The following is a 13,748-nucleotide window of genomic DNA, read 5'->3' as shown; positions in this document are numbered from 1 at the left end:
TTTTTTATTTTTTGCAAAAACAGTTTTTTTACATGTTTTTTTTTATTGAAACTGTTTTTCCCAATTTTTTTTTTGAAAAGTTTTATTTCAAAACAATTTTTTTATTTTAATTTTTTTCAAAAAATGTTCTTTTGAAAAAAAAAAAACTTTTTCCCAAAAACTTTTTTTTTAAATCAAAGTTTTCAAAAAAACTATTTTCTCTTTTTCTAATAACCCATTTTGATTGTACCATTGTGGATCTCTACATTGTTAACTTTAGCAACCCCTTCAATGGATAACCAAAAGATGATGTGGCAACTTTTGATTATTCACTTTTGATTATTCCATTGTGGATGCTCTAATTTAAAAAGATTGCAGCACCGTTGATCTAGTAAATCAGAAGAACTATAAATGAAATTCATTGACGTAGTTTTTAATAGGTAAAGATTTGTCAAATTCCGGTCCATTAAATTTCAAGAATTAAAATCTCCATGTTATAGTTGATAGAAATATTGGCAATAATACCAGTGCGACAAGCCGACACCCATCGAAGGAGTCCTTTGCCATCTAGGAGCAACTTTACCATATTTACCAATTCAATGATTTCACTAAAATAGGATGCGACTACACTACAGGGTTTTTGGTTCCTATTAAGCTAGTAGCTAGCGCGACTACACTACAGGATTTCTGGTTCCCATCAAACTAGTAGTACAGTAAAGACTGTTGAGTTTTTGGCCCTCAGATACCCTTCATACCCTGGAAGAGACCATGTGACCAAAAATTAACAAGCCGTAGGAAAAATGGAACGATTTTTAGACACACAATGTACAAAAGAAGACCCCGAATTACAATATTTCTAGCTTATAAGCTGAATGAGATCACCCAAAAAAGCTGCTTGCTTCAGAATAATCTTCCACCCAAACTTTGCAAATCCATAGATAAGCTCCAAATATAAATCCACAAGCAATACATCATATTGGACAAAAATATTGGAAGGAAAACAACCCACATTAAGAAAACCTAACCACACACAAATCAGTTTGCTCCACCATCTTGCGGAAACAATTTAAGACAGAAGTGTCTGTTTCAATTATTGAATGATAGGTATATGGGTACCATCAACATGGTTTTGCTCACAATCAAGACATACCAGCGCAAGGATCACCTATAACCAGAGGAGGGATAACCAGGTTGAGGATAGCCTTGAGCCTGAGGATAGGGCTGACCATATGCCGGTTGTCCATATCCAACTGAGGAAGGATATGGCTGATCAAGGCGTGACATCTGCTGGAAAGGAGGGACTGCCATCGCCGGTGGCCCAAACACACCGTCTCTTTTGTCCATTTCGACCTTGTGCTGTGTCTGCAATACCCCAAATCTATACCGATTAATACAGGCAAAGTGACGTGCAAGGATTTGGGACAACAGATTGTTGAGTTGAGTCGAGTTGAGAATTCCACACCAAATGGTGCATCTCCTCACCCTTCTCAATCATGCCAAAAAGGGTCACCGTTTCATACTCAAAATCGTCCTAAACATCAGTGCACGCGTAACTTTGTGTACAAAATTGATTTTAAAGTTTTCTCAACATAACAAACATAATTTCCAATAAGACAGTGCTCTATTTAACATATCACATACCTGCATGCATGCACACACCCTGCAAAAACAAATTAAACAGCAATCAGTGGAAGATTGTGTAAATTACATCAGCTGCAAGTGTTAGTGAGAAGTTGGAAGGGAACCCTTACGTGCAATAGACCATATCGGACAAACAAGACAGTAACTGAGAGGCCTCTTGAAGTTCTGAACTTCCAACAATCATGGCAATGATGGAAAATATGCATGCAACTTGTTGAAGGCAGAACATGAAACCCTAGGTATCAGGAAAAAGAAAGTTCAACAGGACTTAGGGTATCTGGCTTGGGTCAACACACGCGCACACACCTATGTATACATACATACATACATGGAGAGAGAGAGAGAGAGAGAGAGAGAGAGAGAGAGAGAGAGAGAGAGTACAATAATGCAATTATCACACTGCGTGGTCTGTATGTTGAACTCATCTTGCAGCAGAAAACGGGTTGAGGCAACAGAATTTCCGAAGCAACAGAAAACCTGGAAATAGTGAAACAAGATTAGACCCAATAAAAAGAGCAAAAAGAAAAAAAAAACTCCATGCAGACGTAAAATGAAGCAGTAACTTCTTTTTGCATTTCTAAAAGATAAAAGTCAAAACTTGCGAATAGCACATGGAACCAAGAAGCTCCTCGAGAAAGTAAATAAAATGTGCAAGCAAAGGAAGTGATAACAAGCAGAATCTAACAATCATACCTCAGTGGCAAGGCAAAATTCTGGGCATTTACTTTCTCCACACCGACCGCTGCAGGGCATGTAACCCGCACAGCAAACGTACCTGGAACACACAAGAAAGGAACACTGATACCAGGAGGTCAAGGAATTTCACATAAAAAAAACTTATGGATATCAATTACCTTGACATATCATCGTAAAGAGCTCGCTTGCGGAGCAGGTATGAGACACATGGACCACTGGAGTGAATAAATATAACAAAATTTACCACAATTAGAAAAAATTGATAATCCAGAAATAGATGGCTTTTCAAGGGAAGCAAGTTCCAACTACCATGAGAAATAAATATGATGCAAAAGGCTTGCAGAATAATTTTCCCAAAGAAACGATACGAATGTCTTATTAAAAACTAATCAAGGTACAGGGAAAATTACACCATGTTCAAGATGGCGAATTCAAGTGCTGTGGTAACCAGAAACACACAACTCAATGCATCTATTGCCTCATCTCAATGCATGTCAGTGCATCTCAATAACAGTCTCCACTCACTAGTGCTTCATCTTTCATACATTTGGTGTACGACCCGAGAATGTGATGACTGTAAAGTATGTACATGACCACTGTAATTCTCAGAGTCACAATGTGAAAATGGGTAACAAAACCAACCTGATGAGATGAAACAAGGGAATACATTTGGAATAAAGTAGCTGTTAGAAACCAGAAGCTGAACTAGATAAACAAGGGATGAGAAGTTGTATGTGATGGTTTGGAACTTTGCAAGGAAGATAGATGAACACATGGCGATGGAGGAGAGGTTCAACTCAAGAGTGTAGTAGAAGAAGAAGAAGGCCGTGAAGAATGTCAGCCAAGGCAACAATGGGAAGAGAAAAAAATGTTGTTGCCTGTTATCAAAGTCAAAGATGGAATTTTGCCAAGGCCAAATTTGCCAAAGGGATTCATGCAACCAAACAGAAATGAGGAATTCAGGCCATGATGCATTGACATGAGTTGCAACTACTCCCCTCTAACATGTGTCAGTACTTTTAGGTTCCTAACACTTGTTTGGACCGAGAGCAAAAATATCGCATTCATCTATATGCTAATCTACTTAAACACACCACAAATGCTACACCTTGGGGTAATGGAAAAAAGGGATGTAAGGTGGTTCGCTTATATTTGACACAGAATAGTCATTCATTTTTACAGCACCTACATAAACAGCATTGGCCATTCCATTGATCTTTCTCAATAGTACCAATAAAGTACAAAAGTCCTCATGATCCTAGTTAAATCAGTGGCACTACGAAGCTTCGACCTTAAGAAAATACCTATACGATAGAATATTCACAAAACGATTGAACATCATGCAACAGTTCCCCCATTAACTTCTTTTGAAACGTCTAAGTTACTCATCAATAATAGCAAAAGACAAGGAAATATCTTAAGCCATATAGCAATTCATCAAATGCAAATCCCTAAATACACCACCAATGCTTGTCCTCGGGCCAACTATATAATTTGAACACCAAAAAAGTGAATTTTACTGTTTCCTTCAGGAACTTAGTTGACCAGCTTATATTAATCAAGAACCAGATAAGCCCAGCACAACTATGGCTAATAAACAAAGCATCAAACATGCCATTCAAAAAAGCTTACTCATTCCAATATAAGTATACACCTGTACTCACGTTAAATCAGCGGCAATACTAAGCTTCCATCTTAAGGAAATAAGAATACGATTGAATTTTAACAAACTGCTAGAATATAACTCGAAACTTCCCAAAAAGCATCATTCAAACCATTGGAAGTTACTCCAATTCCGGTAATACATATTTATGCTTGGTTAGCCTAACTTTATTATTGGACCATCTTCTATGTATAAATTTGTCTTCTATGAACTTTTACTCTTTTTGCATCAAATTATTGTGAATTATTGCTTCGTCTCGATAAGAGAAATTTAAAAAGTACAAAACCATACCTAAGAAATAAAAAAAGTTCCCTGTAGACCAAAAAAAAAAAACTTTTGCTAATAAACTTGGATTTTTTTTTTTTGCTATAGTGTACTTTTATGATTTTCTAACTTTTGAATTCCTCCGGTCGAGACCGACAATAATTCACTCAAACTAACAAGAGTTCATACAAGACGAAAATGTTATGGAAAACATTCCAATAATAAATATGCCAAACCAAAAAATAGAAACAGAGGGTAATTCAATCCAATTTTGAAAAGTACATTTGAAAGTCAACCCCAGTCCACAGCTCATCCTTTTCGAACAAGAATTAGAGATATCAGGCAAATTAAGAATCAGAATACTTACCACCAAAGCGCAAAGCAGCAATCTGCACACACACACACACACACAAAATTTAATAAGAAACACAAAATCAAACACTGCATATTGACTTACAGAGATAATCTAATCCGTATTGTGTATGTTATCTAGAGAGAGAGAGAGGGAGGGGTTACAGGGAGTGTCGGCTTTAATGGTGTTGGTGAGATCGGTGTGCCAGAAGTTGCGGTAGTTCTGGCGGAGCTGCATCTTCTCCATGTGCTGCTGCGACGCCATCGACATCTTTCTTCGCTCGGGCCTCAATTCAGAAGAAACCTAGCGCTTCGGTATTTGAAGAAGAAAGACGACGACGACGACGATGTAGAAGATGAGAAGTCGATGCCGGTTCAAGCCAGTTGTAACGAGTCTTTTCAAAATGCAGAGAATTTGCTCAAGCCAGTTGTAACGAGTCTTTTCAAAATGCAGAGAATTTGCGACGGCTTTATTAAAATTTTACAACGGCTAGAAGACTTTGAAGAGGTCTGCGACGACGACGACGAGGCTACGACTTTTTTTTTTTTTGGAAGTAGTTAAATTTGGAATATTTGTGCCGTCGGATTCGTGAGAAGCTCGAGGCTCGGTTCGTCAAAGCCCAGTTCGTTAAGTAATCGAGCCGTTTTTAAGTTTTGAATTTTGAACTCGTTTAATAATCAAAATCAAGCTTAACACTCTAAAATCGAGCTTAACAAGAGCTTGAAAACGTCTTTTAAAAACGTCCTAAACTATTGAAATCGGTTAGAGCAAGAATTGAAAGTTCAAGCGAAAACAATATTTTCGCTAAGTTTTTTTTTTAAGTACTTATTTTTTATTTTGTGAGACATGTCATTATCTCACAATACATCATATTTAATTTAAAAAATAAAAATTTATTTAAAAAATAAGTAATTTATTTTTCTTAACGGAACGAAGACCTTATTTTGCTTTCCTCCCATCTATTATTCATATTTTGTTTACTTCGTCCACTAGCTTTAAATAGAATATATATTCATTCATTCAACTACTCCTACTTGATTCAAATTACAGGTGTGTTGAGTGTTGACCAATTTATTACGAGAGTGGCTTTGGTACACACTCGATAGAATTAAGGGAAAATTACTCAAATGGTCCCTGTAGTTTTCTCTTTGTGTCACTTTGGTCTCTATAGTTTTAATTGGCTCAATTTTAACCCTGTAGTTTTGATTTTGTGCCAATTAAGTACAATCACTAACTTCCATTTCCTCCTACTAACGGAACCAATTGTGCAAATTGCACTTGACCCCCTGTGATTTGCACTTGGTATAAATTTCCTCTTATTCATTTAGAAACTTCAACACAACCCATGGTGATTTTGTATATTAAAGTGAATTGTTACATGCGTTAATGACAAGTATTTATTCTACTTTTGTTAGTTTTGAGTCAAATATTTCTTGAATTATTTATTCGTCTTGACCAGAGGAACGTAAAATGTAAAAAGTTGTATTTGACTTCTCTAAGTCGCTAAGTACAAATATAAACCAACATATATTCGGCAAGTTTTGTCGTGTCTCAATCTCATTGTCGGAAATCACTCTTGCATTTCGTTGTCAACTTCTTCCGAAACCACCATATCAAAAGCTCACAAAACCATGAAGTGGTGCTAACAAAGAACTATATACTATAGTTTATAAATACATACATATTTATGTCTGTATTGTATTATTTTTTTCGTAAGTGAATTTTTTTTAGGATTTTGGACATAATTTTTTACTTTTTTTCATTCCTCTTGTTGAGACTATTAATAACCTAAAAAAATTGGATTAAGAAAAATTAATTAGAACAAAAAATGAATGTTGATAGTTTGAGATTTAATCCAATTTTTTGTTCTAATAAACTATAGTATATAGTTCTTTGTTAGCACCACTTCTTGGTTTTGTGAGCTTTTGATATGGTGGTTTCGGAAGAAGTTGACAACGAGATGCAAGAGTAATTTCCGATAGTGGGATTGAGACACGACAAAACTTCCCGAATATATGTTGGTTTATATCTGTACTTAGCGACTTAGAGAAGTCAAATACAACTTTTTACATTTTGCTTTCCTCTGGTCAAGATGAATAAATAATTCAAGAAATATTTGACTCAAAACTAACAAAAGTAGAATAAATAAATTGTCATTAACGCATGTAACGATTCACTTTAATATACAAAATCACTATAGGTTGTGTTGAAGTTTCTAAATGAATAAGGGGAAATTTATATCAAGTGCAAATCACAGGGGGTCAAGTGCAATTTGCACAATTGGTTCCGTTAGTAGGAGGAAATGGAAGTTAGTGATTGTACTTAATTGGCACAAAATCAAAACTACAGGGTTAAAATCGAGCCAATTAAAACTATAGGGACCAAAGTGACACAAAGACCAAACTATAAGGACCATTTGAGTAATTTTCCCTAGAATTAAAGAATGTTACGTCTCTTAATAATTAAAGTTATGCCTCTCAGTTATTAAGGTTATATCATCTCAATGATTAAGTTATGACTCTCAATAGTTAAGGGCATCCGGTATGCACAGTTATGCCTATGTTACGTAAGGGCAGAGCTATATTGGGGCCCGGGGAGCCCCGGCTCCCTGAGCATCCGAGTTTTAAAATTTTTATTTTGTATATACTCGATTTTGAATATTATTGATAATTATTCTTGTATAGCTACTTATAATCTTAATAATTTTGGTTCCATTTGATGAAAAATCAATTATTTTTACATTCTCAATTTCTCAATTTCTTTCATAAAAAAAAAAACGCACGTGACAGCTGAATTAGTCTAAAGAATCATTTTAATGTGCAAATGTAATGAATTGTAAAGCAAAGAAAGCCCTTTCTTGTAGTTTGTCCGGTTTGTGGACAACTACCCTTTGGGGCTCCTCTCTCTCTGATGGTTAGGCGTTTTTCCGCCTTTCAGATTAATAAAATTTTCTCTCTTTTGTTAAAAAAAAGTAAAGCAAACATCTTATGATATGGTAAGTACACGTTTTGATAAAAAATATGTCTTCTAAATTGGCCCCTCGAGCCAAAATCCTGGCTCCACCACTGATGTTACGCCTCTTAATGGTTTTGATTAAGCATCAACTACTATTTCTATGTTACGCCTCTCAATGGTTTGATTACAACTCTCAACGATTTAATTATACGAGTGCATATGGTATGTACTTGTGTACTGTAATTTTTTCCATTCATTACGGAGTACTCTGTTTTCGAGCATTGTGTCACCGTGATCTTTACAATAACCTCCAATAATCGATCGGCTTATGAATATGGGAAAGTTTAGGGATGTAATTAGTAATTACTAGCTTAATACAAGTGGTTAATTCTACTTTTATCCCATCAATTATTATTTTTTATTTTTCCTTCTACCGGCATTATTAAAATTTTGTTTACTTGGTCCGTCAACTTTCAATTAAATTTATTTATTCCTTCAACTACTTGATCCAGACTTGATTGATTGATTGCTAAATCCATAAAATTAAGTTTAAAATTTGATCATCTAACTCAATTAAAAACCTCTTGTAACGCCATCCACAGTAGTATAATCAAAAGCCAATTGTTTTTAAAGTTAACAATGTTGGTGCAAAAAATGGCTCACAATGGTATAATCAAACTTAACAATATCCTTAGAAATAATCAAATTTTGGGTTTTGGATAACCAAAACTAGCAACATTTTTCAATAATCAAAATTTGTGGACTCCACACTATATAAGTTAACTAGTGTATGCCCGTGCCTGAAGGCACGGCGCTACGTATTCTGAACCCAACCTAAATGACTACCCTTCTCTATTATTAACCACCTCTACCAGTGAACCCGACTTTTCCGGAAAGAATATAAGGCTCTGAGTTTTCCTACGGGGCTAAGGCCGAGTTTTCTCTTTTAGCCCCGTAGCGAAACTAAGCTTAATACTATCTAATCAATCAAGCAGTGATTCATATCACACCCATGTACAATATAATTCGCCCAACAACCAAAGATAAGGAGAAAAATGACAACTCGACCACATTTTAGAAAATAAAACACATATTATTGTTATTCATCAACTCAACGAAAAACACAGGTAAGGAAATTGTATTTCAGTAATGTTGCCACTTGTACATTAAACTACTACCTGGAAACACACACACACAAAAAAAAAAAACAAATAAGTAAGCATCTTCCTTTAAACAAACGTGATTCTAGAGTAAAATTCAACAAAGCATAAACCATTTTATCTAGCAAATTGTCCGTCCTAACCAATGACCTTCTCTACTATGACAACCCATGTTAACCTAACTCGCCTTGCGTAAAAAAATACTAACTCTAATTTACTCAGCCAAATAGATGCAGCAATGCTATAGCTTGGAGTAGAACCAAGCTAATTGTCATAGACTTGTTGAAGAAATGCAAATGCAACCTGTTCCATTTCCTTTTAAAGTTTCACTGCACATCATTAGCCAGTTAGAGCTTCCAACCCATGGAAGCTTAGTCCTGAATATACCATCTTCCAAGAAAAATACCCAAATGTGAACAAAATTGAAGAAAATAACCAAACGTGTCGAGTACTCTCTATAACTCCGTGCAAGTGGGTGGTGGAGCCCACAGGATTAGTTGAGGTGCGCGAAAATTGGCACGAACATCTGAATTATCAAAAAGGAAGCACGTTTCAAGAAAATAAAAAGGTTTTGGGTGGAATTTTGATCAGAACTGCAACTATATTGATCATAATTTAGCAAATCAAAATCTGACCAACAACCAGTCTCACACAAATTCCTCATAATAAGTAGTAAAGCCTTCATTGTGGATAAGCAAGATTTGTATCAACAAAGAACTGGAAGACATATACAACTACATAGGTCATACACTAAGCCACACACATTTAGGAATATAAAAATCAATATCATCGCAAAGCAAACCACTAATTCAATTGACAACAATACCGTCATGACCAAAGAAAAGCCTCCAAAAACAATAGTAATCATGGTCATAATGCATCAATGCCCCCATGCTAGCACCAAACTCCGAGTGTAAAGCACTTTTGTAATGAAGAATTCGTGACCTGTGTGGTTACTCCTAGCTAGTCACCAACCTGCTAATTAGAATAACAATAGCAGCACTTAAGCACTTAAGATTGCACTGGTATTGATCACAACCGACACCAAATGCACCCAACCACATTGCACTTGTATTGATCACCATCGACCAATCCGACGCGACCATACAGTAAATCTGACTCACAACTTTAAAAAAAAAACTCAAGTAAACATCAAAGAAGTCCATCCATTCAAGAATAACATGGACTTCGATGAGGAAATTCTAGACTTCCTGCACTCTTTTCCTCTTTGCCAACATTTGTTAATTGGGGTTCACGTGAATAAATGCTAGACTTCTGCACTCTTTTCCTCTGTTTGTCGGCATCCAAGGCCTTTGTAAGGTTAAACTCCAATTCTTTTTAGAAATTTCACAAACATCCAGTTTTCTGTATTAAACACTATGTTCGCAGTTGATGCCAAAGTGGTTTCAAGTTTCAACATAAATACATACTTCAATCGCCTATTAGAAGCCTCATTAGTTTAATTAGTTTAGTACCCACTCATACAACTCTAACTTCCATGCTAGTTCTTTCGAGTTCTAGTTCAATTGTAGCAATTTGACAATAGATCCAAAAATGATTTCCAAATCAGGTGTCTAAGGTCATGGCCTTCAAAGGATCCCACTTCACTGTTAGATCATCAAGATGACAGATTGCACAACGCATCCTACCAGTGTTTGATGAAAAAACATCCTAAGAAACCTATTGAAGAAATCTAACCATCAAAAACCACATAGAAATATCTGCATTTGGTGCTTAGAAAACCAAATTCAAGAGGTACCGAGTGAAATAGATCCGTAAAATGCAGGAAAACCCCAAGGAAAAAAAAAATTAGAGAAAGCAATAAAAGAAGAGAACCAGAAATTTCTTACCTTCCTATTTTCTTTGCACTACTTTTATGCATGACGTGCGTACCTAGAAAAAGGAAGGGAAAAATCACCTTCATCAACGCACAGAGTTTAGTGAAAAAGTAGACAACAATAATTTTTTAGAAACCAAAAAATAGATAAGAAAAAACGAATTAAGGGGGGAAATGCAAGGTAAACTTTTACCGGTGACACTGCATTTCCTATAGTCCTTGCAATTTGCATCAGAGACTCATCTAAATCTCTAGATAGATCCCCTCGAAGACCTGAGGACAAAAGCAATAAATAAGGATAAGAAGTTGAAAGTGAACAGATAGATCATCACGATGTAATGCAATTTAATACAGTAAATCTGTAAATAAGTGTTGACAATTGGCTCACTTTGTCACAGAAACATGTTCGATTCAAGTTGCCAACCAAGCATTATAAGTAGTGACATTGCACCAAAAAGACAACAGAATTTCAATTAAGGCATCATGATTAACAAATATCTGTAGACCAACCCAGCTTAATTTGGAGCATAACTAATAAAGATAAAATTTTCGAAGCAAAAAAGTTATCCAAAGGGTGGAAACATTAATGATTACCCCTTCACCACAGATGTAACCGCCACGGATCTGTTTGTCACAGCAGATGGCTTTGATGAAATTATCCCCAATACTGCATCCCTCAAAAATATCACCATTGGAGCTGCAATTCAGGAAAAAAAAACAAATTTGTAGACAAACATACAAAGAATGATGTTGGTGACATTAAAGTTAAAACAAAAGCAAACTAAAAAAATTAGAAGTTTAAAACTAAAAAAGAAAAAACAATTATACCTTTAGATCCCAAAGAGCCTTCTTGCAGCCTAGATCACTATATTGAAGGTGAAAAAACACGACTAATTAGAGACACATGATTGGAAACGTCAAATACGACATTTTAGAAGAAAGGTTACAGAAACAGCTGGTTTCAAACCAACCCAAACTTATGCACTGCATTGTTCCTTGACTGTCCAACCAGACATAGAGAGCAACATGGGTAATATAAAGGCCGAGATTGTGTGTAATATATAACCGACCTAGAGAGCCTTTCCACTTGTATGAGGCATTTTCACAAACACATTAAATACAAACACAGATAAAAGAACCGAGGGCTGTGATTCTTGCCATCTAAATGGATAAAATACCGACAACACACACACACACAGAAAGGGGTACCGGTTCTTATCGCCGCCGATCGTTGCTGGAACTGCAGCTTAGGGCGGAAACGGACCTTTCATTCACCAAACGCCATGGGTTGAGATTTCTTGTCGAGAAGAGGGATTGAAGAGATCTGGTTTGAATCGGTTATCTAGAATAGGAGTAGTTTCCATGGTGGAACCAGTGAGGGAAAGACGTGGGAGGAGAGAGAGAGAGAGAGAGAGAGAGAGAGAGAGAGAGAGAGAGAGAGAGAGAGAGAGAGAGAGAGAGAGAGAGAGGACATGGGGGTGTGAGGAACTGCCGTGTGTTCCTGAGCGCCAAAATTGGAGAGGTCAAATCCATCTCAGCCGTTGCTCAATCTGGCTTTTAATATCAGCTCTTGATAAAAGAACGTATCTTTCTGTGATTTTGGAAAAATCTTCCCTTGATTTCGGGAAAAAAAAAACGTACAGTATTTGTTACCATACTTGTAGCCGCAGATGTAGAAATATAATAAATCTTCCTGTTGTGATTTCGGAAACATCTTGCTATGATTTTGGAAGTAGGAGTATCCTTTCCAGATATACTTCTAGCCTTACTATACGTTAATCTCAACCGTTGATTTCGGAAACATCCCATATTAAGGAAACATGTAAGAGTAAAATTTAAAAGGAATGTTGAATGGAGGGCGGAGATTTATGCAGAAGGAAGGGATAAATCTGGAGCGTTGGTTGTCTTTTAGATTCAAACACAGCTCTGTTTTATTATATAGATTAGTTCCAAAATTTGAATACACACATGTTTCAACTGGTATTTTCTTTTTCTCTTCTCCTCCTACTCTATATCTTCTTCACTTCACCCACGAACTATTTTTCTTTCTTTCCCTCCAAAAGTGAAGTTCATATCTCTCGATCATCTACAATTCGACCCATCGTCGCCGGATTAAGATATTTCACTATTCTTTCCTGTTTTTACCCCCAAAAAAATAAAATAAAATAAAATAATAATAATAATAATAATAATTCATAGTATGAGAGAAGAAAGTCACCGATTTTTTTCCAAAATTAAAACGTAATGGAGGGAAGTAAATGGATGAAGAGAGAGAGAGTGAGTGAAATTGTAGTGGACCCCTTATTTTGGTTATGGATTAGAAGTGACCATTGTGAAGCTCAACATTTTTAAGCTTAACAACCTCTTAAGTGAATAATCAAAAGCTGATATGTCAACTTTTGATTATCCTTTTTTGATTATATCCCTGTGGATGGCTTAATATGGATAGAAAATCGTACAACGAGATGTGCACAAAACTCTATCTTAGGCGATAATACAGTTATGTTTTGTATTATGTTTGTTAAACTTTTGTACTCTTTCTTTTCATATATATAGAGAGAGAGACCTTAGCCAAGGAAAATATGGACTTCAATTCCTAGCCGTTGGATGAGATCCAATGGCTGTGATAAAAAGAAAGTAGCTCGCGGGTAAAATGGCCCCAAGGTCGGATAAAATGATAACCATGTCATGGTCATAACACCACGCGGATCCCCCAGTCACTGTACGCGTACTCTCTCTCTCTCTAAGAGGACGAGAGAGAAGACGAATCGAAGACAACGGGGTATTTGGCAGGTAGATTTTCCCATTTCCATTTCTGCATTATGGGTGTTTGGCACTTCATTCCCAGAACGGATTTTGGCAAAATAGATTCACTGATTTTAACTAAAAAAACAGAACGCAAAATGAGGCCCAAATGAGCTTTTCCCATTTTCGGTTTGGAGGAGCTTTTCCCAGTTTTGCCCTCCAATTTTTGGTTATAGAGCTCTTTTAGGGCGCTCGGTGAAAGTCATAGAGCTAAAAATTTATTACGATCATTTATGATAAAAATGATTAGAAAAATAAAATATTCGTACTGGTTCAAACGGATTGAAAATTGGAACAGTGTGAATATCTTATCTTTTTAATCATTTTATCATAAATAGTTGTAGTAATAAATTTTTGGCTCTAGGACTTTCAACGAGAGCCCTAAAAATGCCCTAT

At 36.0% G+C, this 13,748-nt stretch overlaps 1 protein-coding gene and 1 long non-coding RNA gene across 3 annotated transcripts; one reads left to right on the top strand and one right to left on the bottom strand.

Annotated features, from left to right (window-relative positions):
* Positions 1 to 878: 878 nt before the first annotated feature.
* Positions 879 to 4,895, bottom strand: LOC131314729 (uncharacterized). Of its 2 annotated transcripts, XM_058343571.1 has the most exons (8): positions 4,760 to 4,895; positions 4,611 to 4,632; positions 2,475 to 2,531; positions 2,314 to 2,395; positions 2,002 to 2,097; positions 1,731 to 1,855; positions 1,621 to 1,639; positions 879 to 1,341 (listed from the first exon to the last, which is right to left on the bottom strand). In XM_058343571.1, exons 1-8 carry the CDS (start codon positions 4,863 to 4,865, stop codon positions 1,141 to 1,143), a joined length of 708 nt encoding a protein of 235 aa, XP_058199554.1. In that variant the 5' UTR covers positions 4,866 to 4,895; the 3' UTR covers positions 879 to 1,140. The 2 variants fall into 2 exon arrangements, with proteins under 2 accessions (XP_058199554.1, XP_058199561.1); XM_058343578.1 differs by lacking the exons at positions 879 to 1,341; positions 1,621 to 1,639 and having other exon boundaries at positions 1,727 to 1,855.
* On the top strand, positions 2,428 to 4,992 carry LOC131314741 (uncharacterized). The gene is made up of 2 exons (XR_009196507.1): positions 2,428 to 2,536; positions 4,743 to 4,992. It is a non-coding gene; the product is annotated as an uncharacterized LOC131314741 (long non-coding RNA).
* Positions 4,993 to 13,748: the final 8,756 nt, after the last annotated feature.

Source organism: Rhododendron vialii, chromosome 2a, assembly GCF_030253575.1.
Source record: "Rhododendron vialii isolate Sample 1 chromosome 2a, ASM3025357v1".
In the NCBI taxonomy this organism is placed as follows: Eukaryota; Viridiplantae; Streptophyta; class Magnoliopsida; order Ericales; family Ericaceae; genus Rhododendron; species Rhododendron vialii.
The sequence above is the reverse complement of the archived record's forward strand: the minus strand, read 5'-3'. Positions and strand labels throughout refer to the sequence as shown.